Source organism: Eleginops maclovinus, chromosome 21 (genome assembly GCF_036324505.1).
Source record: "Eleginops maclovinus isolate JMC-PN-2008 ecotype Puerto Natales chromosome 21, JC_Emac_rtc_rv5, whole genome shotgun sequence".
NCBI classification, from domain to species: domain Eukaryota; kingdom Metazoa; phylum Chordata; class Actinopteri; order Perciformes; family Eleginopidae; genus Eleginops; species Eleginops maclovinus.
The window spans coordinates 7,678,410-7,701,785 of record NC_086369.1 but is presented as its reverse complement, the minus strand read 5'-3'; the positions used below and the strand labels follow the sequence as shown (position 1 = coordinate 7,701,785).

General features: G+C 39.9%; 2 protein-coding genes across 2 annotated transcripts in view; one reads left to right on the top strand and one right to left on the bottom strand.

Annotated features, from left to right (window-relative positions):
- Nucleotides 1–2,235: 2,235 nt before the first annotated feature.
- LOC134883849 (kelch-like protein 34) lies at nucleotides 2,236–6,326 on the top strand. The gene is given in 2 exon segments (XM_063912306.1): nucleotides 2,236–3,124; nucleotides 3,127–6,326. Coding segments are annotated over 2 exon segments (1,797 nt in total). The 5' UTR covers nucleotides 2,236–2,649; the 3' UTR covers nucleotides 4,449–6,326.
- Nucleotides 6,327–7,233: 907 nt separating this feature from the next.
- Nucleotides 7,234–23,376, bottom strand: part of cnksr2a (connector enhancer of kinase suppressor of Ras 2a) — a 56,535-nt gene continuing 40,392 nt past the window's right edge. Inside the window, exons 11-24 of the mRNA XM_063874053.1 lie at nucleotides 23,170–23,324; nucleotides 22,828–22,917; nucleotides 20,973–21,187; nucleotides 18,957–19,008; nucleotides 16,899–17,074; nucleotides 16,082–16,155; nucleotides 15,901–15,972; nucleotides 15,043–15,110; nucleotides 14,865–14,962; nucleotides 14,104–14,319; nucleotides 13,472–13,613; nucleotides 12,483–12,707; nucleotides 11,745–11,932; nucleotides 7,234–9,579 (exon numbers count right to left, since the gene is read on the bottom strand). Of these exons, the coding sequence (XP_063730123.1) occupies nucleotides 9,382–9,579; nucleotides 11,745–11,932; nucleotides 12,483–12,707; nucleotides 13,472–13,613; nucleotides 14,104–14,319; nucleotides 14,865–14,962; nucleotides 15,043–15,110; nucleotides 15,901–15,972; nucleotides 16,082–16,155; nucleotides 16,899–17,074; nucleotides 18,957–19,008; nucleotides 20,973–21,187; nucleotides 22,828–22,917; nucleotides 23,170–23,324 (1,969 nt within the window). The 3' untranslated portion in view covers nucleotides 7,234–9,381. The remainder of the gene's footprint in view (nucleotides 9,580–11,744; nucleotides 11,933–12,482; nucleotides 12,708–13,471; nucleotides 13,614–14,103; nucleotides 14,320–14,864; nucleotides 14,963–15,042; nucleotides 15,111–15,900; nucleotides 15,973–16,081; nucleotides 16,156–16,898; nucleotides 17,075–18,956; nucleotides 19,009–20,972; nucleotides 21,188–22,827; nucleotides 22,918–23,169; nucleotides 23,325–23,376) is intronic.

Here is a 23,376-nt window from a genome sequence, read left to right as displayed (position 1 = left end):
GCTCAAAATACCAAACAGATCCCCCATTGTAGCATGCCTCATACTCCTCTATTTCAGCTCTGTTCCTCAAGTGCTGATTCTGTGACTGTAGCTTTAAATGAACTAGCTGCTGCTGGCCACGCCCCTTTGGGGCGTCTGCATGGTAGCAGTTAGCTCTGAGAAGAGAGAGGTTTCTAACAGAGATACTCAGCTAAACGTTGCAGTGACTAAACATCATATTATGTTCCCAACCACATGAAGCATTATTTCTGAAACAATACAGAGCTCAAACTTTTCTCTCTCTTTACCACAAGAACAGGACCTTTTATATCCTGCTTCTTTACACATATTCTCTCCAGTACAGCGTTAGCTCTGAGTTTTAGCGATGCTTGCTAATGTAAACTCAGACCATATTACTTCAAAACACGTTTCTGATACAGCACATAGACTGACATGTTCTTTCTTCAGTGTTTCCTAGCAGAACAGTGACATTATATGTATTATATATACAACATCTCAAGACCCTCCTGCAGACATCCTGCTGAACACACATACACACAGAGGTGCTGCGGAGGGGAGTCAGCTTGCGACTGTATATGGGGGACGATAGGTTGGCAGGTGTCACATTGGCGGGGCGTTGCCAGGAGCTCAATGTAAAGCCAGCCCACATTTCGGTTATGAGGTCATCACACCGGGGACACATATTTATTTATAAAAGACATCACAAAAGTGCATGTTGCATAATAAGTGACCTTTAAGACAAATATATCAAAGTTTCCTTAAGGATTAATTAAGCACACTTTGGTGATCCCCAAACTTTTAGCATAACCAGCAGCACATTTTTTCTTTTACTTACCTAGTAAAATGTTCCACTTATGTTTTCATATTTTTTTTCTATTAGATGTTATGTCATTCTATCAGTGTCTATCATTCTATTTGATTTGCTTTCTTCTTTCCTGAAGGTGTCAGGAGCTTGACAGTAGACACAGTGTGACACAATGCATCAACAGATTAAAACGAATATATTCCATCATACCCTGAACACTCTGACAAAAGGAAATTAAAACCCCAAGATTAATGTGATGAAAAAAAGAGTCATCATATTTCCCGCTGTAATAATGTTGTTTTATGGGCATATGCAATAGGTATTACAGGATATTAGGTGGGAGTCAGGGGTGTCTTTGCGCATGGAGTCACTTTGATCCTCAGTTAAACCCTCAAATCCAACAGTTTCAAGAAGGAATGGTGTAGTAACGGAGCACCCACATGCCATCATACACACCACCAGACACCATTACAGCCGCTGTCCAACATCACATCACATGTTCAAACAGACAAACACACAGAGCAGCTGTACTGGGGCTAAGTTTAGCGTGCATCAGGTCATGATGGAGAGAGAAACAACCATACAGGAGCATCTGACATTGCATGGGTAAGATTCAAATACTTTGCAGTTTCAAAGAGGGTAAATCTGTTGTTATGTTTTGCCAGTAGACAGTGTGCTGCATTTTAAACTGGTGTAACCTTTCCATAAAACAAATACACACCCATCTGTAAATGTGAGCCAACATTATTTCAGAGAACATAACTCGCTCCAAAATGTATGTACTTGTAAGCATGTATCGGACAGACAGCATATTCCCACAGTAGCTCAACATCAATCTGATCATAGATGCTTGGCAACTACTAGCTTGATATTAAAAAATTGTTATCATCTGCATAAAAATAATAGCATGACATCAATCTGCATCATTTTATAGCAGCACAGGTCATAGGAAGTTTAAATGCCTACCATAAAGTCACGGCTTACTCTCATACCAAATGCTGAATGCTACTTTTGACACTTGTAAAATGTTTTGACAGCGTCCAGTGTCTGTGTTTCTATTCTTGTAGCCTCTCGATGTGGGCTCAGATAGGTGCCGTGGCAACCGTGCCCTGGAATCTTGGTTCGCAGACTATAGCAGCTGTATTCACCGATGAGTTCATCCACTGGGATAGTCACTAAAAGCCTGCCAGGCTCCCTCTGTGTGTGTGTGTGTGTGTGTGTGTGTGTGTGTGCGTGCATGCGTGTGTGCGTGCGTGCGTGTTCGCTGTGTTTATCGATGCAACTACTCGCTTGCCCAATCGGTGTGCATGTTGGATGCATGTATTTGGTTGATACTCCCTCCCGGACACAGAGGAAAGGGCAGCTGACTAATACAAAGCCACCAGAGCTGGGACATCACAGAGGAGACAGAAGGACATGGGACGGAACAAGTTTAAGGGCCAAATGAGGATTGTGTTTACGATTGTAGAAGAGACGTCCTATCATGGTATCAGATACCCGCTGCAGCAGACAGAGCAGGACAAAAGCACAGATGAAGAGACCTCGTCTAAGGACACACACTTTACACTTGCTCCCTCTCAGCTCTCTTGTCTTTTCTCATCATTTCCTGGTCCTTGCTTTCAACAACCTATCATGCTGTACTGCCAGAAATGTCAGATTTTATTTCTGTCAAACGTTTTTTAGTGCTGCTTTCGGACTACATATTTTTTGATAACACTCATTGCTGCTATGCTTTAGCTTTTGGCTTTTTTCCAGCCTCTCACTCCTGCTACCTTCTGACTTGTTTTGCTACTAACCCTCATTTTCCCTCTCATTCTCTTATCTTTTGAATTCTTATCTTTTGGATGGATAGCTACTCCCTCCTCTACAGTTCCTCCCACAGAACCGGACTTCTGTCTGGCTTTCAACGCCTGCGTGCTCAGACAAACATGTGTGATGTTGTCCTTGAGGCTGGGGGTGTATATTTCCCTTGTCATCGTGCCCTTTTGGCCAGCTCTAGTGAGTATTTTTGGGCTCTGTTTGGAGAGACTACCTTGGAGAGATTAGCTGGATCCGTTAGCCTCCCGGCTATAACACCTGAGGGTTTGGAAGCCATTCTGGACTTCCTGTATTCTGGCTGGCTCAGAATATCAACACCATCACTTCCTGCTGTCTTGGAAGCAGCCAGGTACTTGCAGGTGGAGACAGCCGTGTCTATATGCGAGAGTTTTATGACTGATGGTTTGAACGCCTTGAATTGCTGCTGCTATGCTAACCTGGCCGAGCATCACTCCCTCCGCGATGTTTTAGAAGCTGCCAATCAAACCATTGCTGTAGAAATGAGACATTGCTGCAAGAAAGCAGGGATGATCTTCTCAGGCTGAATATCCAATCACTGATGGCTGTGCTTGAAGCAGACGAGATACCTGGTGTGAAAGAAGAGGAGCTCATAAAGCTTGCTCTGGATTGGCTGGATATTAATGGGCCCCTCCCTTTGCTGAAATCCAATCTTCTGCTGAGTCATCTGCGCTTTGGATTGGTAGCCCCCTCTGAGTTCACCAGTCTTAGCCATGCCCACAAAGCCATGGCCACACCTCTCATCAGAAGTCAGCTTACTCGAGCATTAGAGTACCACCGGATGGGTTCAGCTCAGCCAATCAGACAAAGCAAACAGTCGACACTCAGAGCTTCGCCCAATAGTGTGCTGCTTGTGGGTGGAGGATCCAGTCCTGATTGGCCGGAACAGCAGATGCTGAAGTTTGATCCAAGAAGAAGGAAGTTTTCATCTCTGAGTTCCAGTCTCCCGCTCCGACTGAGAAATCACTGCGTGTGCTCAGTGGGAGGTTTCCTCTTCGTGATTGGAGGAGAGGAAGTGAGAGAGGGAGATGAGAATGGGAAAAAGTCTGTCATCGCGTCAACATCCAACCAGGTGTGGCGCTATGACACTCGCTTTGACTGCTGGGAGACAGTACCGTCCATGAGGGAGAGGCGGGAGCAGTTCACCTGCTGCATTGTGGAGGATGCTATATATGCCATTGGGGGACGACACACACAATCAGAAGCCAACACACACACCTCTGTAGCTTCTGTCGAGTTTTACGACATGGTGACAGGAGCATGGAGAAGAGGAGCAACATTACCTCGTCCCCTTTACGGGCACGCTTCTGCTGTGCTTAATAACGGCATCTACGTGTCAGGTGGTCTGCCGGGCAACCAGGGCGGAACTAACCATGGGGATGACCAGGATGAACAAAGAGAGAGCAGCAGAGAAGTAATGTTCTGGGACCTCAAGGGAAGAGTCTGGGAGAAGCGAGCGTCAATGTCCATCGCCAGGTTCAGTCACCGTCTGGCAACCGCCCAAGGCCACATCTACGCCCTGTTGGGAAAGTACGAGCCTTTCTGCGATATTGAAAAATATGATTCCCAGGCAGACAACTGGACCCGCCTCCGACCACTTCTCATTGGCTCCTTCAACTACGGGATGGTGTCAATGACGTCTGGGAATCTGCTGGTGTTTGGAGGGAGGAGATGGAGCGATGGACGCGAGGTGATTGTAAAGAGTGTGTTGGAGTACGATACGAAGAAAGATCGTTGGAGAGAGATCTGCCAACTCCCAAAACCTCTCACTGGGACTGAGTGCACACTGCTGCCTCTATCAGACTAAAGAGTGCACAATATGAGATAATCTTAACATGAAAGTGAGACAATTTCACTAATAGGTTCTCAATGTTCTTAACTAACTCTTTTACTTATTCTTTCTCTTTATGAATTTGATGGGAAGCCAGATACTGTTGTATTCAGTTAATCATGGAGCTAATGTTAGCTTAGCATTAACATCATTAGCTTAGCATTATCTTTAAATGTTTTGTATGGATTATACATATCACATATAATGTGAGCTTTAGAGGAGCTTGTAGGGAGACTGTATTTATGTTTCAACTAGACAAATCAGGCCATGCTAGCTGTTCTTCCTTTTTACCACATTTATGCTTACCTCCCTTAGTCTATGACTATTGACTATTCAAGTGTCACAGTGGTCTGTTTTTGAAAATTGTGAAGCTAAATCAGGAGATATTGGTTTTCCATAAACCCCCCAAAATAAGGCTGTGTTTATTTGTGAGTTTAAAGTACATGTTGGACAGAGCTAGGTTAGCTGTTTCCTTCTGCATCAAGTGTTGAGCTAAGCTAAACTGAGCTCTAATATTTATTTTGTTAGTAGTTTGACATTTAGGTATGTATTCCTACTGTCGGTCTTGCAAAGGAGAAAGATTGTTGAAAATATATCATAAATATTTTCAAACTAAATTTAAAAAAGGGGACATTCCGGTTTTATGTAGTTTGATGGTGTTCCATTTGTTCATGTAATACACTGCGGTGCAGGCGGACAAACTGAATTCTGTACACATAGTAACTTTGAAATAATTGTGTAGACTTTTACCCAGTTACTGCTGAAATATTATTTTAATATAGCCAAGTCAGCCAATGACTGTTTGGTAGAACTAGAGCAGAAAATAGTAAATTATTCAAAATAATGAATTAATAAAACAAAAACAGTAGGCATCTTAAATACTAACTAAAAAGGATAAATAAATAAGATAATGATATATTATATTGGTAATATAATACAACTATATATGTAAAATAACCAACCTAATCTATGAATAATAAAACGTGATATCGGTTATGGGGTTTTCGTAAATTCCTGAGACCCAATGTGACACTGTTCTAATAAGAGAAAAAATCAAGCGCTAAGGAGAGAGATAAAGGGGATTTGGAGAAACAAGCAGAGGAGGGGTAAAAAGATTTAGTAGGAGGGAATTTAATTCTTGAACAAATGAGATTTCAGGAAAAGGTTGAGCCAGGCTGCGGAGGAGGCTATCACCGCATACGAGGGAATAGAGAAGTCAAAACAGTAGATAAAGGGATGAAGGTGGAGGAGGACATCTTGACAGCAACCAGCTAAGCTGATTTTTTAAATATAGGATAAGGGTTAGATGCATGTGACATTCCTGTTTATTTACTAGTATTGAATAATTAGGATGATGGATAAAGAAATAGATGCAAACCAAGGATATAGAGATACCTTTTTCAGTCTTGTTTTCATTTCCACTGACAGCCAAATGGGAAAAGCTTAAGCTTAGCTTATTTCTTGGTAATAGCTTGGTACCTGCATGAGTTCATCATTCATGAACTTTGTACTATTTAATCTAAACAGATACCAAATACACAAGAAATATCATCATTTTTTATATGTTTGAAGATAATGCTGGATTAAAAATGTATAGGGTTTTATTACATCCTGCAGTGAATGTTGACGTTGAAAATACGGTAAAATATGCTTGAATGTGTAAAGGTATGATATTATACATACAAGCAACTGGTTTTATACATTTTCTCTATTTGAATGTATATTTTTGAAGCATTGTACAATTAAAAATTCTCATTGGTGTTCTAATTACCCTACTGATCTAAAAATGACAAAAAGCTATGTTACATATTCTATTCACCATCAAAAACATTAAAAAACAAATTCCAAAAGTGATAAGCTTTCTGTCTGTTGACTGTATCTCTATTTGAATAACCTGAGTTTTCTACAGAAAGTAGAATCCTTTTATTTACAGACTATGGACAACAGTATGCAGGCACTAACATCAAAACCACATTTGTTATGTAACTCCAAAACAGAAGGCTTTATCTGATGGAACAGCGTCCACCCTTAGCTTCTTACAGATATTTTAGCACTTTTGAGGATTGGCTACTATCGATGTCAGCTACTGAGGCTATTTTCTGGGTCTGAATCCAAGCTAATTCAAATGATGTTGGAGGGGAAGTAAAATGCATATCATTTGAGGCATGCTACAGTCTCCTCTTGCTCTACACAGATGTATTTTTGTCACTACAGTACACATTTAAACCGCTTTTTTTGTGAACCTCACATTTGGTATTGCGTGCACCAATTGTAACTACTGTATATCTGTAAAGGTGTGAATAGAGAGGTGCTTGCTCTGCTCATGGTAAAAAATGAGTTAATTTGTACTTTGGCAGCGGGACCGTTTCCAAGGATCTCACCCACGCCTCTCTTGAAAATTAATGACTAGGTGAGTCAATCACTCCCTGTCTGAAATCACTTTAAAACTGGGTCAGAAGTTGTTGTTATAGTGACAAAATGTTCAACTCAATGTAGCAGGTAGCAGAAAAGATTTACTGCAGTTGCCCAAGTTTTGTTCAGCTGTGGTACTATTGAAGGATTGGCAGGGAATTGGATTGGTCAATTGGGAGAAGCAGCAGAGTAAAGTTTCCAAACCAAAGGATCTGGTTTGTCATTGACTCGCTCTTTTCCTCCCTTGTTGAAAGAGAAGATAGAACAGCTGTTATCGGTGCTCATCATCCTGTCAACCTCCTCTCTTTCTCAGCGTCCACTGAAGCAAAAACAAACCACAAATACACCCTTATCCAAATGACCAGATTTTATTGATCCAACCTTTTCCGACAGAACAGTTAGAATGATAAATGAATACTATTATTTTACTACTGTAATTTATAAATTGAACATAGATTAAATAATCTTTACTCAACTTCCCAAAAGAACTGATATAATTAGAGAACACTATCCAAGACACTTAGTTTGCACTCTGTAAAGAGAGACCTACTGTATCTAGAGATTTCAAACACAAAAACAGAAAAGGAATATTGTTTTATCTACAACAAAGACATGCTACTACAACCAACTACTGGCAGCAGCACAGACAGAGCATTCAAACGGTCTGTGTGATGTGTGTTATTAGTGTGTGTGCTTGTCTCTATTTGTGTGCACGATTGCTTTTATAGTTTTGTGCATTGTCTCTGAGTATGGAGACACTTGGCAGCAGCATACAAATAACAAACTGATATATCTTTTTATGAGCTCCATATTTCTTTTCCTATGCACAAATCTCCTCATATTCTCTATATGGCATGCAGAATGCAGGAGCCAAATGGTAAGGAAAAATCCAGCCCAAGAGACTTTTACACCGTTGTGATATATATATATAATATAAATAATAGTGGATGTTCAGAAACTTTCAGGACTTATTTTGTGTTTTTCTTTGCCTATTCATAAAAAAATTAAAGAGTGGTTTAGTGTTTCATATGATGACTTTCTATGGCAACCAGTTGACTCATATAATTGTAGTTCTCATGGTGACCATATTTCAATTGTTAAAGCAAGGTTGCCTATTAAAGCACCAAGAAGCAAATACTTATAATCCAGTCTTTTCCCCTTTGAAATAGTTGCCTACAGGTCAAATGTATGCCATTCTGAACTCAAGAGAAGCCTTATAAAATGAAAATACAAATTCTAAAAAATCTCATAGTGTCCAGACTTGTGTATTTTACCTCAACATATTCCAGTATACATCCTGTAAATGAACAGGTTATGTGGGATGCAATATGAGTAAATATGAGTCATGCTGGTTTTTTTTCAGTTTTGTATAATATTGCATCTTATATTATATCAAGGAAGGAGGATTTTCTCTTTTTAAACACAAAAATTACTTTAAGAATCAACCTGGTTGTAGTCTCGCACTTGATGTAACTTATATTGAAATATAACAATGTATATATAACAATATCTAAATCAAGATATTCCTGCCAACAAGATGGGATTTAAGGAAATATTTCGGCCTAGCGAATCATAAATTAGCTTTATTAAAGGAAGTTGATGTAAAATTCAATGAATGGTATCAACATTATACCATTAACAAGACTGTGTTAAAGTAAAATAATACTGACAGTAAAAATTGAGTGACAGTTTGATACGGAAACTGGCCTCATATAATTTGCGTAAAAGAAAACAAGTCAAAAGAAATCACTGGCTGTTTGAAAGCAGTGTTTAAAAGGTTCTTAAGGTAGACTTTTCCTTTACATGGATTCTATACCAGGAGGCTCTTGAATGTGCATGCTTCAGGTCCAGCCCAGCAAAGTACAGTACGTAATTCTACCAAACCAGCACAAACTAAAGTCTCTATAACTACATAGAAACAGTGACTAATTAATTTTCAAAAACCCTGTGCTAATTGTTCTATGTTTTAATACTCACTGTACAGAAAAGACCATCATAGACATCAAGTATAAGGCTTGACAGAATAAAATGCATGTCACTCTGTGGCTGTTAGATTGTGTATGAGGCTATGTGCAGTTGGTATAAACATGGCACAACAAGCATTGTGAAATACTGGTAATGGTGGCTCATGAATATACTTTTCTGGTCTCTGTCCATGTCAGGACAAACAAACTGTGGAAAGTTGTGTAAAGTAAGTATTTAAAGAGCACAAAAGCTAACATGATATAATCAACAATCAGTTTATCCTTCACCCCTGAGCCAGCCGGAGAGGCTTAACCAATCAGCTTGTAGATTTATGTGACATGCAGGCCACACAGGCTTCTCCTCAGAAAGTTCTCATGTTGAACTTTGACCCTTTGACAGCTGAAAGCGTATAGGGATTTGGAGTCCCTACTCTCCTCTTTTTAACAAAGTCCATCACTGATCAACACTGTCACATCAAAACATCTGCGGCTGATTCTGGAAGAGCAACTCCAACGTGTGTGTGTTTAACTCATCAGACGTGGGTCTCAATGTAGGAGTGTGTGTGAGAGAGTGAGGGGGTGAGGGGCGGGCCGGGGTCTGATTCAGTGGTCGAGTCTGGCTCCTGAGAGAACAGCTCCTGATAGGCTCGTTTCCACTCCTGGAACTCTGCCGACGACAGCTGGGGATTGGCCAACAGCCTGTCAATCAACGCTAGCTCCCCCTCCCTGTCCTATGGGGGGGATGCAGAAACACAGGAAGGGGGTGGGGTCACTTTTTTGTGTTTTATATTTCTAATCACTACACTTTTAAACGCAGACACACGTAAAGCAAGACACACACTTAATGGGATACATTAAGCTTTGGGAAGAATTCACCATTGTTTCACGAAGGACATCCATCATGATTTGAGGTTATTCGTTCTGGAGAGTTTGACCACTCCAACTACTCTAATGGTTTTTCTTGAAGTATGGAAGGGTTATTTATGATCACTCAGTTATAAATGTTTCTTAAAATGAGCCAGGGTTTGGGATTTACAAAATAGTTGCCAGTTATTTCCTGTAAATAAACTAACTGAACAAATCAACTAATAAACTATTCCAACTGCACCTAAAAACACTGTTAAGTAGCTTAATTTATAAGAAAACATCATACTGTATAAGGATGTTATGTATTTTGTATAGAAAAATATGAGTTGGTAGGTGTTTAAATCTGTAAATGTAGTAAAGTAAAAATACAAAGCTTAATTTAAAATCGACAATTGAACTAAAAACAAAATGATGGTGTATAAGTGTGTATATGTAAGTAATACAATATAACCGTATAAGAGTATGGTGTAATGCTCATAAAACAGTATTTCACCCTCAGAATGATAAAGTATTTTGACGGATTAGTTAACTCAAATCGTTTTTTAAGTACTGTATGTGAGTCAATGTGCGGCGAACCATTCCACTACTAGATTGTAGTTTGTTGTTCGGTTCAATTTCAGCATATTAAAGACAGAGAGAAAATGTGCCTTTGCTGTTTCCACAGCAACCACTGCGGATAAGTCACTGCTGGTTGCCTGAACACACACACACACACACACACACACACACACACACACACACACACACACACACACACACACACACACACACACACACACAACCTCATACCTTGCAAACAGCAGTTTATGGTTTACCAGGGTCACATGGATTACTATGGTGTCTACTGTATGCGCTCATTATTTGACAGAGGTTTTTTCCCAAACTCTCCCCAATAAACTTAGTGTATGCCAGAGAGACGCCAGACAAGGAACACACATGTAGGCTCCTCCACCCAACCTGCATCATCACACACGGGCTAACAAAGCCACAGACCCTTGCAAAAAGCTCCAACAAGCAACAAAGGCCCTTGCCAACATTCCCGCCCACGTACACGGAGAAACAACAAGGATACAAACTCTACAGAGACAAAAAAGAAAACAGCCACATAAAAAAGCCATTCACAGGCACTCAGCCCAGAAACATGACCACTGTTCCTGTAGCATAACGCCACAGACGGCTGGATAACAACGCTTGCAAACAAAACCGAGGAGACAGACTTGGACAGTAGACGCCACGCCAAGTAAAAAGACAGAGACAGTGTGTGTAAAGATGTGTACAAATATCATGGTCTGAAAGTCATTTTGTGTCACAGCTAAAAATTCACATCGAATGTTAAGTATCCCTGCACAAAGTAAAAGGTGTGATGCGGTGTTGTGTATTGGTTAGGGGCATTGAATGTAGGCCAAGAAATATACAGATTGACAAAGATAATTACTTCAGAAACAACCTACTTTTTTAAAATATGCATTCAAGACGAGAATGTATTGTCGCCGGGATTGATGTTGACAGGAATATTTCATTGAAAAGCAAGTAAACGGTCATTTTAAGCATTATTGGACAACGCTTTTCTGATGAATTTGACACGAATTAATGCAACCAGTGGGAGCAGCCATCGTGAGCTGTTGGATGAAGAGCTGAAATTGCATCAGCAGATCCTGATTTTTAAAAACTGTTGGTTTCCTGTTAGATTTAGTAGTAGCTGTCTCCCAAATGCTTTTAAATAACACTTGGTGAATCCACTAGTAGCAACTGTAGCCAAATCTTAATGATCAGAACCTAAATTAAACATTTAAATCTTACCAGATGTTATTTTATTTCCAATACAAATATCAACGATGTCAAAAGGCATTTGAAAATTCCAATTCATTCTTACTTTCGTGTACCAGCTTAAGTGATACAAATCCATTTCAATCAGAATCGGTTTTATTATTAAAAGTAGATATGAGGAATGTGCTTAGCTATACATAAATGATTATGCGTGTTTGTGCATATTTATATGTGTACATTTCCTGCACGCGGGTGAACCAACCTTCAGGGTGGATGTCAGTATGCGGAGTCGGTGAAGACGTTCGTTGAGCTGAGGGTCTGCGGCCCGTCGGAGGAAGGACTGCCTGCACTCTGATTGCCCTTTGGATTCTGACCCCCGACCCAGAGGACACACCCCGCCTTGCTCGCACGCTCGGAACAGGTCGCCCAGGGATGCACCCTCGCTGCCGCCTTCGCACAGTCAAAAGAAAGACCAAATCACACACCTAACGAGGATTTAAACCTCTTCTGTGCTATCTCATTCACTGTTGTCAAATAATTTGAAGCTAAGAGTATAAAAAATCTGATCAGATGGTGTTCTATCTTTGAGGACAGAAGCACGTCTCAACCTTCTACTGCATAATGCCATATTATCAATAATGAAAAAGCCCGTCTTCTGCTCGACTAAGGAAATGAAAAATGGTTATTAAATTTAATTGTTTACTATTTTAGTTTGGCACTTTTCTCTCTTTATGCCGCCGGGCTCATCTTGGCAGGCAGTGCACCGTTCTCTCATTAGCCTCATTAGATGAGTGTATCACCAGAGTGTATGTAACTCGATACTGATGATTTAAATGGAAATGTGCCTGCCTGAGAGCGTTTTTATTTCTGGCACCTTCACTGACGTCAAAGTCTTTAACTTTTTTCAGTTTCTAGTGGCTGTCATTCGATGTGAGACACACTGATTCTGTCTTTATCCATCCACAGGTAACACAGTACAGGTATCTTCCTGATCACTCACTGCTGTGTGTTTGCTGTGCTTCTTTCACAGGGGGCGAGAGGAGTGTGTGTAGGTTGCTGTCTCGTGGCAGTGTGAAGCTGCGGGGTTTGCCTCCCTTGGTTGCCATAGGAATTAGCCTTGTCATCGCCATGGGCAACGGGATATTCCTCTGAGCAGGAAGAGTGTAAACAGCTCCGGTCATCATACTCCCGATTACTGGACTAGGATCAGCAAAGACGGCGTCCTCTGTAACGTAGAGGCAAGAAATAACAAAAAAGTTACATTTTCAAAACCAAAAGGAATCTATTAGCTCATAATGTGATTGCTTATTGAGAATATAGAGCTATGTACACACAAACATATACACCACATATATATTAGATATTATTTAAAAAACAAGTAGAAACAAAAGATGTTTGCTATACAACATAAACCCTCTTCATCATCTCATCAATTTATATACATTATTTTGTACAGAATCATGAAACAAACACGACATTTTTAAACATATATCTTGTGAGTTAGGATACAATAAGATATTAATGACTTTATTAATCCCAAACTGGGAAATGTTTGCGTTGCAGCAGCAAAAACGAGGCATTGCACAACATTAGAAATAAAAAATAGAAACAAACAATTCTGAAAATAGAAAAACATCTTAAAATAAAAATAGAATAAAATAAACCAGCCTTAGAGTAAAAAGAAGTTGAGTGCAAGGAGTGGTAGGCTATATTTAATTACATTAAATTAAATTACATTCTCATTGGAGCAATGTTCTATTTGGAGGATGACCACCAGTGATGCAAATGGCAGCAGTGATAGCAAACCTGCCCTATCTATCTGTCAGTGTCAAATATACGGCTATATCGGGCTCTGTGACCTGAATCAAAGAGTAACAGATGAGAAGTACAAGCTGGGGCTCTGTCACCCTAACATAATATCAATTGAAGCAATTTATCTAAAAAAAGAATCTTCAGCTGGTTCGATTCATCATTTGCTTTGTGGGCTACCTAGAGGTCCAGTTTGTAGGTAGTGCAGTCCCGCCTCAGTTAACGGTGTCTCAATCAGGTCCTGCCAGGAACGTCTCTGAGACGAGGAAGAGCGACCCGGAGAGCCCGTCTCACTGCTGCCCCCTGCGGGACTAGATCGGTACTACGAAAAACAGTAACAGACAATCAGTTATGATATTCATGAATTGTATTATCGTGTTGTTATTCTTATGTAGAGTTTCTGACGGACCAGATTTTAGACTAGCATTATCCAATACTCATATTGTTTACTGTACTTAGAGTAAGTGCAGACATTCATGGTTTTGTATTTTAAACATGAACCCAAGGAAGAGTAACTGGGGATCCCAATAAACACAAAAAGACAGGTTTTTAGTCACACAACTCTATTGGACGAAAAAAACCTTTCTGATGTAGCTGCCTCCATGAAACACCGATTAAAGTTAAGAGTCTGGTAGTCACAGGAACCAAAGCTGTTCAATCCAAACCCTACTGGTAGCACATTTTGGAGTTCATTTTCTAAATAGGGTTATAAGCCAGCAACATTTTGGCCTGATGGTGGTGCTAAAGGAAAAAGGGCGTCCTACAAAATATTAATTGTTGCGCTATATAGCATTTGACAGAGCAAAACGCACCTCTACAGTATCACATCTGTACTGCATGTCGCTGCTGCTGCTGCCCCCTGGTTTCCTCCCACTGTGTGTAGTGCCTCCGCTTAGAGGGCCAGGGTGATACTGTGGCTCTGCAGCCAACCCGGGGGGCTCGCCACAGAGAAAGTCCTCCTGAGAAGAGCGAGAGCGACACGTCTCTGTAGAAGACAGTCGAGTTCGGCCTTCCATATAAGTACTCATCTGATAGAGAAAGAGGAAAACTGTGTCTCATCAATTGTAATGACACTCTTGAAAAAGACGAAGAGGTAAAGTGATGAGTGAATAAGTATCAATACAGAAAGACAAATAAATAAATAATCACCGTTTGGAGTGTAAATGTGTTTTTGTAAAAAAAGGCAAACACCGAAGGCTCTTCATGATTGGGATTTCAAATATTATTATCCTGTGTCTCTGGAGCCTATGACTATTTGACTATTTGACACAGTGAAATCTGTAGTTTGAAATGTAATCCTAGTTTTAAAAACACAAAACATGTCATGTGGAGCAAAGCAGTGTGAGGGAAATTTATAGCATCAATTACACCATATTCAGCCACATCACTCCCTGGAGTCTAATTTGCAATAACTTTAATTGGGGAGGCGCACTGAGTTCAACTTTTGCCTTCAAGCACAGCAGGTGAGTGTGTAATGTGTGTGTGTGTGTGTGTGTGTGTGTGTGTGTGTGTGTGTGTGTGTGTGTGTGTGTGTGTGTGTGTGTGTGTGTGTGTGTGTGTGGGTGTGACTCACTGATGGAGGCCGTGGGTAGGTATCATATGGAGGTGGGGGACTGTCCTGTTTGGGGCTGGAGGTGGTGTCCTCCTCATGTTCACTCTCACTCCAGTAATCTTCAGGAAACCCACACATGGACAGTCAGAACCACCATCCATGCATCCATTGTAATATCTAATCTCACGTAACCACTCACCCTGCTCCTGACGTATCCTCTCTCGCTCGGCATAGCCCACGGCGGCCATATTGAGACGACTCAGCCATCTAACAGAACGGAAGAACCGCCAGCTGCAGTGAATCACACTGAGTATGTTTTCACATAACATCCATTATGAAGACATTGTTAAATGCTCTTGGAAATTTGCTAATTTGCTTCCGACAAGATTGATAATGCTCCAGCAGACGGTTAGCTTAGCTTAGCTTAGCATAAAGACTGGAAACAGTGGGACAAAACTAGCATGGCTTCGCTAATGAAGCTAACACACTATTACTACTGTCAACTCTCTTTTTATATTTTGTTTGTTTAATCTTGAATCAATATTGTGTTTATTTAATCTAGAGAAAACAAGAATTTGTGTTTTCTTTCAGCAAGGCTAGCTCTTTCCCCCTGCTATAGGTCTTTGTTGGAACCTTAGCTAACCTATTACTTCTTCTTATCTCACTTCCAGCAGAAAGTGAATAAGCACATTTCTCAAAAGGTTCATTAATAAATCATGAAAAGGGTATTAACCACTTATTTCTCCCAAGCGTCCTGCAATTTTACCTATTGAGGAATGTTGTAAAATATTGGGTTCAATTATTTATTTTAGATTTGGAAATGGCAGCACAGTTCAAAGAGCCTCTACACAGGTGGAAACTAGAGTCTCTATGCAAACATATCTTGAACATTATGTTTTCATATTCATCACTGATAACAGGCCGTCCCTTCATCAAGAGAAAAACATCTTTCTTTAGTGCTTTGGGGATAGTTTACAGAAAACTGCTCTCATGCCACCCAGCAGGGAGTTTGCACTTTTGCATAACCTTCATCCATGTGCGGTACATGCTGAGTTACCTGTTCATGTCATCCACTCCATCTGCTGCAAAGTAGAAACTCTTGACCTTGGGGTGACATGCTTTGAAAGCACTAGAGAGATATGAGGGAAATAAATGGGTTATTTTTGCAGGGAAACATAATGGTCCATCTTCTTGGACATGGAGTAAACACATGAATATCGTTTTCGCAGCGCACTTACTACTTCTTGCGACATTCACTGGCACGGTCAATCTTAAACTCTGGAAGACTGACAAAACCCTCTGCCTTCTCATCCTTAAAGATAATAGGAGAAAATACATAATAAGCCAATGGAGAGTAGGAATAAAGGAAAATGTTTCTTACAATGTGGTTTATTTATCATAAATATGACTTTTGTTGCCCTATGAGGGTGGTAACAATGCACTTCCCATTTCCCCTGTAGAGATTAAGAGAAACGCAGATTCAGTCAAAATAAGTCACATGAGCCTCCTTCCTCTTTCGAAACAAATATGTCCTAACTTTGATCATTTGAGGTTAATGCCCCATCTCAACCAATTGCACTAACCTTAACCAGCTGAACAGTTTCTTGGCTGAAGAAAAATAGTGTGGAGGCACACCTCTACTTTTCTCAGCTGATCTTATTTTCTGAACAATGACCCAGCCCAATCCTAACCCCTCAAGCTAATACCTAATCTTAACCAGTGGAATTGACCTTGAGTTCTGTGATTTAAGCTAAATGCTCAAATATTACCATCTTAGTTTAGTGTGTAAGCATGTTAACAATTGCTTATTAGCACTAAAACAGAAAGTATGGCTGAGAATGAAGTCAATTTTGCAGGTATTTGTTCATAAATTGAAGGTATAACTCAAACTTCGACTTAAACCCAGTAACAACCAAAAAATATATCACAGAAAAATGTCATCATTGCCTCTTTGTTTCATATTCTCTCTTAAAAACGATGAAGTGTGTTACTTAACATATATTTTAGTAGAAGGCTGGAAAAAATTAGAAAAAAACAAACAAGCACCAGACTTACCTCCTCATTGATGTACCAGTACAGGCAGTTGTCCTTCAGGACAAACCAGTATTTCTTCCATTTGTGAGAAAAGTAACCCTTTGCATCTCTCTTTCTCCACAGCCAGCCCTCACAGTCTCCTCTGCCCAGCGCCTTGCAGGAAACACGCCTCCGACTCAGCGAGGCCAAACTCCGTCCTGTAACAACACAGAGGAAACATATAAATCAGAACAATTAAAGAAGCGAGAATTTAAAGCAAGATACATGGCTTTTAAGTGCTCAATCTCTTAAAGTAGTTTGAACACTGTCGTAAAATGCCACATCCTAATGGCGCAATAATTCTTGCTAACAGTTTAGTCTCTGGGTTTGTCAGATCACTGCTGCACTGCAGTGAGGTAAGAGCTATTTAATAAAAATTGCCTTTTGCTCTGGCACAAAAGCACCGTCACATTTTTCATAACACACTCCTCATTAAAGAAAACTTGACTCCCAGTTACAGCTGCTGAGAAACTTATATTGTGCTGTATGAAAAGTTAACGTTAAAGGTAAATGCGAAAGCAATTCAATATTCACTTTTATCTACAGCAATGGAAAGATCTGTGTTCAATGTATCTCTTAAAAACTCTACTACAGACTAAATCTCAAACTGTGTGACAAGCTTACGGTCTTATAAAAGTCTGATGATAAATAATCAAAGATTTCTCTGATAAAGAGTTAACTACATCCTGAAAATGTGCAAAGATGGCTTAGATTTTTCAAATTATTTTCTTTGCAGCAGCTCCATCACACATGTCACATTTCAAGAGAGTCTCAACCAAGCTCAAAAGAAGAAGCATATCTATATAACATATATCATCACTTGTCTGATAAGGGGGCTACTCCAAGCAAATAAAATAATTGGTAACAATCATCACATTCATTTTCAAACTTTGGTTTAATTGCTGTAAACAAACAAAGCTGTTGCGCGGAAAAGTGCAGATGGCGCTAGAGCTTCCAAAGCTTCTCGTGATGGCAGATGGTAAAACAAGTGAAAGAAAATCACTTCCAACATGTTGATCCTCGATAGTGTGATGGAAATCTTTTAAAAAGTGGTTCCAAGAGGCCAAGAAACTGATACCAGGAAGTTGGAAAGAATACAGATAGGGAGTAAAACCATCGAAACAAAAGTACAAGGATTTAGGGGAATTACAATGTTCTTAAACAATTTTTCTTTTTGTTTCTATATACCAATGATCTGAACAATTGTCTCGTCTGCTCTAAAAAAAAAATAAAAAAACGTAGTCGACAGGAGGAAGTGTACAGTACAGTATGTAGAAGATGTAAAGATGCCTAGCCTTGCAGTTTGGTCTGGACTCGTGAAAATCAGAGAAATGAGCATGTGTTAAAATGCAAATTGGTTCCCAGCACAAAAATGTGATACAAATATTTTACCTGACTAGGAATTGATGTTGTGGAGACTTAAAGCTGAGGTCGGTAGTTTTATGCGGCCTCATTAAGCAAACTTTTCATAATAACTGTTCCATTGTACTGAGAGAAAACTTGTGTGCAGTTCCTCAGAAGTCTGCACTGACTCTGGCCTCTCAAAGGTAATTTCGGAGAGGGCATTCCTATTTATGTTAAAATAGCGAAATATTCATATCTGATAATTAACACACATGTTGAGAATCACTTTTGTACTGTTATGGTTACAGGCTCTCTACTTTAAAAAAACAAAACTTTTATTAAAATGTCTCTTTAGACGAGAACACATTAAAGAAAAACGTTCAAATCATGAAAGAACAAATGAACACATTGATATGTGGCCTATTTATTTATGGAAATTCTTCTGTTTCTGCTTATAAACAGAACGACCAATAAAGTTTTAGAATTGTTTGCCTATGATTGGTAATAGGAACTTCTTAGCAAATTACAGTCCCGTAAAAGTGTTACTGAGATAATTGGTTTAACTGAAGCAGCAAGCGCTCTCCAATTTTGATACAACTTCCATTTGTTCCGCATCGACGAGAGGGTAAATGAGTGTAGGACTGTGATATGGCTCTCATAAAAAAGGAAACTGAGCACGTTGTCTCCTCCGCTTACCTTTGTTCTTCTTCCTGTTCTTTGACTGCAGAGAGGAGGACTGTTGGTATGTCTAAGAGCAAAATAAGAGAATAAGAGGGAGGGTGAGATGAGGAGAGAGCCGCCTGTCGAGATGAATCAGTGCCCTTTGTTTACTGCAAAGAATCATGGGATATAAAAGATGACAGTTCATAGCGAGCGAGGAGGAGAGGAGAAGGAAGACACTTGAATACAAAGGGAAACCCTTTCCCTCATTATCTTTCTGTCTCACACTGACGGGTACTCATGTTGGGGTGGCAAAGTTGACCTTATGGAGGACTTTAGCAACTCTCACACCTCTAAACATAGAACAAAGGGACAGGAAGGGGGCGGGGGTGTTAGCACAATAGGATATCCAGGTGATGTGCACTGGGCCTCTGGGATTAAACAGAACATTTCAGAGAGCAAAACATGAAGGACAAACATATAAATCAGGGGTTTTCAGGTCTGTATGGGCTCCTGAGCTATGGGCTACAGTCTGAGTCTTGTTTTTGAGCCTGTGTTTTTTGGTAAATAGCTGCCTTAAAGGCCATCAAATTAAAAGTGCGAAATTATAATTAGCCATCTCTTTGGAATTTACTGGAACACAACATTCTCACTTGACACTTTACATTGTACATTTATATTTTATTTAATATTCAATTCACTGCACTACTATGTTTATAATATCCTGCTTTATATTTTGTTAACTTCAATCGTGTTTACTTGTCAGTTTACTGATTATTTATGTTCATAGTCAACTGTATAATAAATATATATATACCGCATATATATATATAATTTTTATTTCTATTTCTTCTTTTACGTTCAAACTTTAGAATTGTTTATTTCTTCTTTTTCTTTTTTTTTTTTACTATGTGCAATACTTTCTATTGTAGTGTATTATGCTGCTGCAACACCAACAATTCCCAGTCTGGGATTAATAAAGTAATTCTTATCTTATAATCTTGTTTTATCAGGCGTTCCTGATTGTAATCTACCAATAGATGTAAGGACAAATATGATTGGACTACTTTGTTCAAAAGAAAACTCCAAATGATTCTATTCTAATGAGTCTATGGAGTGTCTTTTCTGTATCATTTCTCAGATTACATTGTAGGTTCATGAAAATCCACGAAAAGTGTAAATCATATATGTAATAAGTTGTAAAACCTTTCATCTACAACATGAAACTCACATGGTCAGCTTATTTGAGATGTGACCTCCCTGGATAGGTCAGAAGGGCCAACAGATCAGCTCTGATGTAACAATATTACACGTGTCACAACCTGGAGCTTTGCCATTCACAGCCCCATGCTCAGCAAGACAGATGACATGGGCCCGCCCACACCCACTGACACGCCATCTGCCATCGCAGCAACCATGCACACTGTAAATACACACACACATGGAAACACATTTAATTTTCAAAGAGATGCTGTCAGGACGTATAACGTCACTATCGGCCAAATGGACTGCCTGGACCTGAGCTTGGACTGACAGGCAGGGCACAAAGATGTAAGGAAAGTGACAGAGGGTAATAACAACTCTGCATTCGCACATCCCTCTTTTTCATCAGGGTTAAAAGCTCAAATGTTTTTCTCAAATCGTTGAATCCTGGCTGCATCAAATGTAAGAGAGAGTGTGTATTCAATTTGTAACTTTAAGGAGGCAGCTGAGTTTCATAACCTTATCTAAGCCACATCATACAACTACAAAATTACATTTTAAAGCTACTACATGCAACCTAACAGAGAATTATCTTTACTTTTCAACATCAAAGGCAGGAATGTCTCTTGCTTTATCAATTTTTGAAAACTGTTCTTCGCTATGAGCAGTCGGCGACAAATAACAGCTTGTGTCATAGTGTGACCTATGACATCAGTCCTGATTTATCCGAGCACTGCAATGATTCAAAATCAACCTGACAGATATTCAGAATGCAGTAAAGTCAATGTTATAACTTCGGTAGTTCTTAATCTGTTTGTTTGTTTAGAAAAATCATAAAAAGTGACTTACATGATAAATGGAGGCCGGCTCTCTCGGTGGAGAATCTCTTTGATTTGTTTGGAGGACATAGTGGGAGGGGCTTTGGCTGTGGTGGCTCCGCCTCTTTGCACGCTTGGCCGTGTCATTGGTCCGTTTGCCTGGGCGAGCTGTGTGGGAGGAGTAATCTTCAGAACTGGTTCTCTCGTCCACGCCGGAGAGTCCCACGTAACGCATCAGGGACGCTTCTGTGAAATCATGTAGATAAATCAACACATAATCACCTTAAGTTAGAATGTGTCGGATTCACCTATGGTAGGGTTGACTTGACCGTTAACCAAAACAAGAAACACTAGGTATGGATCTTCAGTTTTATATTCTGTCTTATGTTCTTCATTAGTTCCACCTATCATGAGTATTGGCTGGTTTATTATAGACTACATTATTATCTATAAATAATAATGTCAAAATGTTGCATCACTCTAAAATTAAAAACATTTTGACCACTACATTATTACTGAGCTAAGCAGTTCATTTGAGAATGTCAGAACAAATGTCTGCAAAGCCTTCAGATCAAATATATACTGGAAACGCACATCTCTAAGATAATGTTTCTTTGCGCCTGTCCATTGTTAATAACAGAAAAATAAAAAGGTCATTGTTTGTTGCCTTCCAAAACATTTCAAATGAAAGTTACAAAAAGTCATCCCACCAATCCTGTGGTAGCGTGACTTCACTTCATTGAGTATGTTTTGGTCCACAAGTGAGAACTATAGTACATGTATTAGTTTATTTGGTGAAAAGCACTAAATAAAAACATAACTTTTTTTGAGAACGGGCACACTCCACATACATGGTTATCTTTACACATATGTTCGGGCCAAAGAGTTAATTATCAGTTTCTCTAAAAGATAAATAACTATTCATGTTTATAAAGCAGTAAGTGGTTTTGAAACACTTACTGTGGTCCTAAATGCTAAAAGTTGCAAATGTGTATCTGGGTTTTTGAAACTTTGGTAAAGTATTCTTGTATTCTTTGGCTGCATTAACTGGACCTGTTACTGGACCTAGCTTAAAGCTAATACGTGTATACTGTAGTGATGTACACCGGTTCTTTGAGGGTAAATACACTTTAAATGCATCACTTCTTAAGAGGATTTCAATCAATAGCTTGACAGAAAGTCATTGGTTGCTCAAAATGACCTGTGCCAAATTGTAGAATTGTACTGAGTTTGAAGAAATGATTTATTGAGATATGCTAGGTGGACTGAAGGATCCATATTTTCCCCCATCTAGGTGCCATTGTGAGAGAACATGTTCATGTGTGTGTGTAAGTGTGTATATTAGTTCTGGTTCACTGAATCTAAGTCTACATATTTTGTTCCGACCGACTTCCTCTTCACCGCTCCCACCGGGGGAGGAAACTTAGGTCTCACTTCTTCTCTCTCCTCACGGTTCCAACCCTGTCCTCCCCTGGTTGCTAGGCAGCGGCCAGAGAAAAATTGAGACACCGAGAAGAGCTGCTGTCAGTGTCGCCATGGCAACTGCGTGAGTGATTCAGGTGGAGGTCAGGGAGAATAGTCTTTTTTCTCCCTCCTCCACCTCCTCTCCTCTTGCTTCCTCTCTTTCATTCTTTCTCCCTTCATGGCTGCCTTTCATTTTCTATGCCTTTGTATCAACTGTCTACCTTTTCTTTTGTTCCCCTCCTTTCCTTCTTATCCCCCCCCCCCCCCCACTATTTCCTCTGTGATGCTAATCACAGGGAAAATTAGAGGGAAAGGATGGAGGCGCATTGATCTCCACACACACTGATCTCTTGCTAATACAGAGAGACAGGAACATTTAACTGAATCTAAGAAGCTCTTAAGGGGAACACACACACACTCACCTCTGCGGCTCTCTCTGTTAAGCTTGGCTGGATCTTCATAGTTGCCCACCCAGTTACACTCCACAGGCATGGAGATGGGCCTCAGCCTGCCTACAGTAAGTAAACACAACAATAAAATCTAAAATTCTCCTTTAAATTGTTTTATTCTGAAATGTGATACAAAATTTCTTCCAAAGTTGTATTTTTTTATAGCCACAACCTATAATGTTAAGCTGCATCACTTTTAAAAAAAACGTTTCATGGACCGCCTGAGGACAGCAGGTGGGTTCTTAAGACTCATGATTGTTTTCTGAAGTGGCTCAATGCAGCAGAATGAGATTAAACTTCACCACTGGAGCGTACCATATGTAGGTGTGGTGCAGTACACAGGCTCCTCCTCTTCTCTCCGATGAGACTCTTGATCCAGGAAGGAGTTTGGTGACTCAGAGCGCTTAGCAACACTGACGCCAGCGTGGTTACGAGATGCCTCATCCCCCGGCAAGACTCCTGTCTCATCTCTATGGCAGCAGAGCGGTGGCAGATTTACCGGCAAAGAAACTTACATGAAAG